The 3,293-nt window shown below is 41.1% G+C and overlaps 1 protein-coding gene across 6 annotated transcripts in view; it reads right to left on the bottom strand.

Annotated features, from left to right (window-relative positions):
- Positions 1-53: 53 nt before the first annotated feature.
- The window catches only part of LOC144978153 (uncharacterized), a 252,283-nt gene continuing 249,043 nt past the window's right edge, over positions 54-3,293 (bottom strand). For 2 of the 6 annotated variants that reach the window (XR_013646483.1, XR_013646475.1), the window contains 3 exons: positions 618-680; positions 339-401; positions 94-124 (listed from right to left, as the gene is read on the bottom strand). Coding sequence is in view for 3 of the 6 variants with exons in the window: in XM_078923879.1 (XP_078780005.1) it covers positions 2,204-2,366 (163 nt within the window). In the remaining 3 variants the exon portion in view is untranslated. Of the gene's footprint in view, positions 125-338; positions 402-617; positions 681-1,330; positions 2,367-3,293 lie in introns of those variants that run through there. The other 4 variants (XM_078923863.1, XM_078923854.1, XR_013646480.1 and 1 more) reach the window with 4 other exon arrangements.

Genomic DNA, 3,293 nt, shown 5'->3' with positions numbered 1-3,293 from the left:
AGAGAGAGAGAGAGAGAGAGAGAGAGAGAGAGAGAGGAGAGAGACCAACTGGAATTCCTACCTCGAGGTGAAGTCAACAGTCCTATGAAGAGTGCAGAATCCTCTCCCGTCTCTTGATGCCGTCCTTTAGAGAAAAAAAAAATGTAATTCATGTTTATGTTGTATAATAGTAAAAAATTATCAAATAAATTAAATAAATTAAATAAGCCAACAGAGACACATGCACGCACATACATGCACACGAACAGAGAGAGAGAGAGAGAGAGAGAGAGAGAGAGGGAGAGAGAGAGAGAGAGAGAGAGAGAGTGAAAGAGAGAGAGAACAACTGGAATTCCTACCTCGAGGTGAAGTCGACAGTCCTATGAAGAGTGCAGAATCCTCTCTCGTCTCTTGATGCCGTCCTTTAGAGAAAAAAAAAATGTAATTCATGTTTATGTTGTGTAATAGTAAAAAATTATCAAAGAAATTAAATAAGTTAAATAAGTCAACAGAGACACATGCACGTACATACACGCACTCGAACAGAGAGAGAGAGAGAGAGAGAGAGAGAGAGAGAGAGAGAGAGAGAGAGAGAGAGAGAGAGAGAGTGAGAGAGAAAGACCAACTGGAATTCCTACCTCGAGGTGAAGTCTACAGTCCTATGAAGAGTGCAGAATCCTCTCCCGTCTCTTGATGCCGTCCTTTAGAGAAAAAGAAATGTAATTCATGTTTATGTTGTATAATAGTAAAAAATTATCAAAGAAATTAAATAAGTTAAATAAGCCAACAGAGACACATGCACGCACATACACGCACACGAACACAGAAAAGAGAGAGAGAGAGAGAGGAGAGAGAGAGAGAGAGAGAGAGAGAGAAGAGAGAGAGGAGAGAGAGAGAAGAGAAGAGAGAGAGAGAGAGAGAGAGAGAGAGAAGAGAGAGAGAAGAGAGAGGAAGAGAGAAGAGAGAGAGAGAGAGAGAGAGAAGAGAGAGAGAAGAGAAGAGAAGAGAGAGAAAGAGAGAGAGAGAGAGAGGAGAGAGAGAGAGAGAGAGAGAGAGAGAGGAGGAGAGGAGGAAGAGAGAGAGAGAGAGAAGAAAACCTACCTCGAGGTGAAGTTGCTCGCTTGACAATGCAGGGATGATAAAGCTACTGAAAATGACTATGGCACTCCTAGAGTAACTTTCAGGATCATGTTGGCCGAGACTGCAACAGCAGATCTCAAGATGAAGAAAGTGGTGTTGATATAAAAGTGATGGCAGGGATGCAGATGATGAAAGCAGCAGCAGTGACAATGATGGTGAAAATGGCAAGGCAGGTGACGTGATGATGGAAGTCACTCCGGCAGGGCTATGGTGGTGAAGATGATGATGATGGGAGGTGATTCTGATGGCAGTGGTTGTGTTGGGAAGTGATAGCTTTGGTTGAGATGATGGGAAGTAATGGTAGAGTCATAGGGGTTGTGATAGAAGCGACCATGCTGTGAGGTTAGTGGTAATAAGTAAAAGCCATGGCTTGGCGAAAATGATAGAAGCAGGTTCAACAATAAAGATCCGATAAATGGCACAATTCCAAACCCAGGGTCGAAATGACCCCAACCAGAAAGAGTCAAACAAATCACATCCCTATCCCCCGTCTTCAAGACAAATGTAAATCAACATTCTGCCCAAACACATTCGGGTTTCCTGTAGGCCTCCAGTCCACCTACTGCACTTGGGTATGGACCTGAGACACAAACAAATACACCCCCACCGGTAGAAGCACACTCATCTGTATTTCAAATACATGCGAATGCCAACCACAATCATCTTGTCAACAAAGAACACGAATGTAACTCACCCGGCCCCAACCAGTTAGAATCAAATCGAACCCAAGTCCAGAATCACCCCACCATCATCACTTTATCACTGAATCTGCCTCCAACATCCTCATCCTCCCCACAACTTCCACCCACCACCACCGTCCTCGACGAACACAATCCCTACATCACAATCACTACAACCCCACCAATACCACCATCATCCCTTCCTCCACTGTCACCTCCCTTCACAACCATTGCCATCATCATCACTTCTCATCATCATCACTTCGCCATCACAACCCTACCATCATGATTTCCGTCATCTCGTCACCCAACAATGCCACCTTCACCAACAATGTCACTACTGCTGCTCCATCATCTACATCCCCATCATCACCTCGCCACCAACAACACCTCCATCATCAAGATTACTGCCATTGCAATCCCAGGGGCCCTCCAACATGCCCCATCCAGTTGCTCCGCTGAATACCATATTCATCCTCAATGGCCTCACCACCCCTGCATGGCCATCCGCCCCAACCGCCCCTGCATGGCCATCCTCGTTTCCAGGAGCTTGATGACATCAAATATCTGCAACAAAAGGTAGGGACTGATAATAAAATGTAGGTAAAACAACTCAATTCTTTGACTTCAAATCTAGTTTATTATTGTTGATTCTTGACTAACCACTGAGTTTTCTAACTTTCAAGATTTTCAAGGCTTGGCTCAACTAAATAGTTGTTAGAAAAAAAAAAAACCCCAAAAAACCCAAACATTTACCACTGCAAGGCTATTTCCGAGTTTTTAACAGATATGTGCAAGTGCCATGTGTAGTCTTATTATACCCATAACATCTTGTGAGAGGCCTAGTCTTAGTATATACATAATATTTTATAAGTAGCCTAGTCTTAGATAATATCTTGTAAGATGTCTAGTCTTAGTAAATACTTACTATTTGATAAGTAGCCTAGTCTTAGATAACATTTTGTGAGAGACCTAGTCTTAGTCTATACATAATATTTTATAAGTGGCCTAGTCTTAGATAATATCTTGTGAGAGGGCTACTCTCTTAGTATATACCTCGAAAGGGTATTAAGTCTGTTTTTTCAAATTTATGTTTTTGTAACCAATCGAAGCTTATTTTATCATGAAAATTTGATACCAAAATCATAAAATTCTGATTATTCATTTCCGAGATATGAGCCATTGAAGTAAGGAAAGTATAAAAACCAAGTTTTTAGAAAACTGACTTCGAATTTTAGGCACCTGTTTCGTGCACAGTTGAATCAATAGGCAAAGATAAGACCTTGGCATTGAAAATTTAACGAGAGTAATAATTTTGTTGTTGTGTGCGTCAAACATAAATTTAATAATGTGCATACAAAGTTTTGAAATAATCCAATCATTACTTTTGTAGTTATTTATTATTATATAAGAAGGAAACAAAAAGGTTTTACCTGCAACAACAACATCTTATCAAACACTTCCGCATTATGTACAACAAAACAAAGACACAAA

The sequence above is a fragment of the Berghia stephanieae genome, chromosome 1 (assembly GCF_034508935.2).
Source record: "Berghia stephanieae isolate SIO BIC M18660-M18661 chromosome 1, UCSD_Bste_1.3, whole genome shotgun sequence".
NCBI classification, from domain to species: domain Eukaryota; kingdom Metazoa; phylum Mollusca; class Gastropoda; order Nudibranchia; family Aeolidiidae; genus Berghia; species Berghia stephanieae.
Note: the sequence above shows the minus strand (reverse complement) of the source record. Positions and strands in the feature narration are given on the sequence as shown.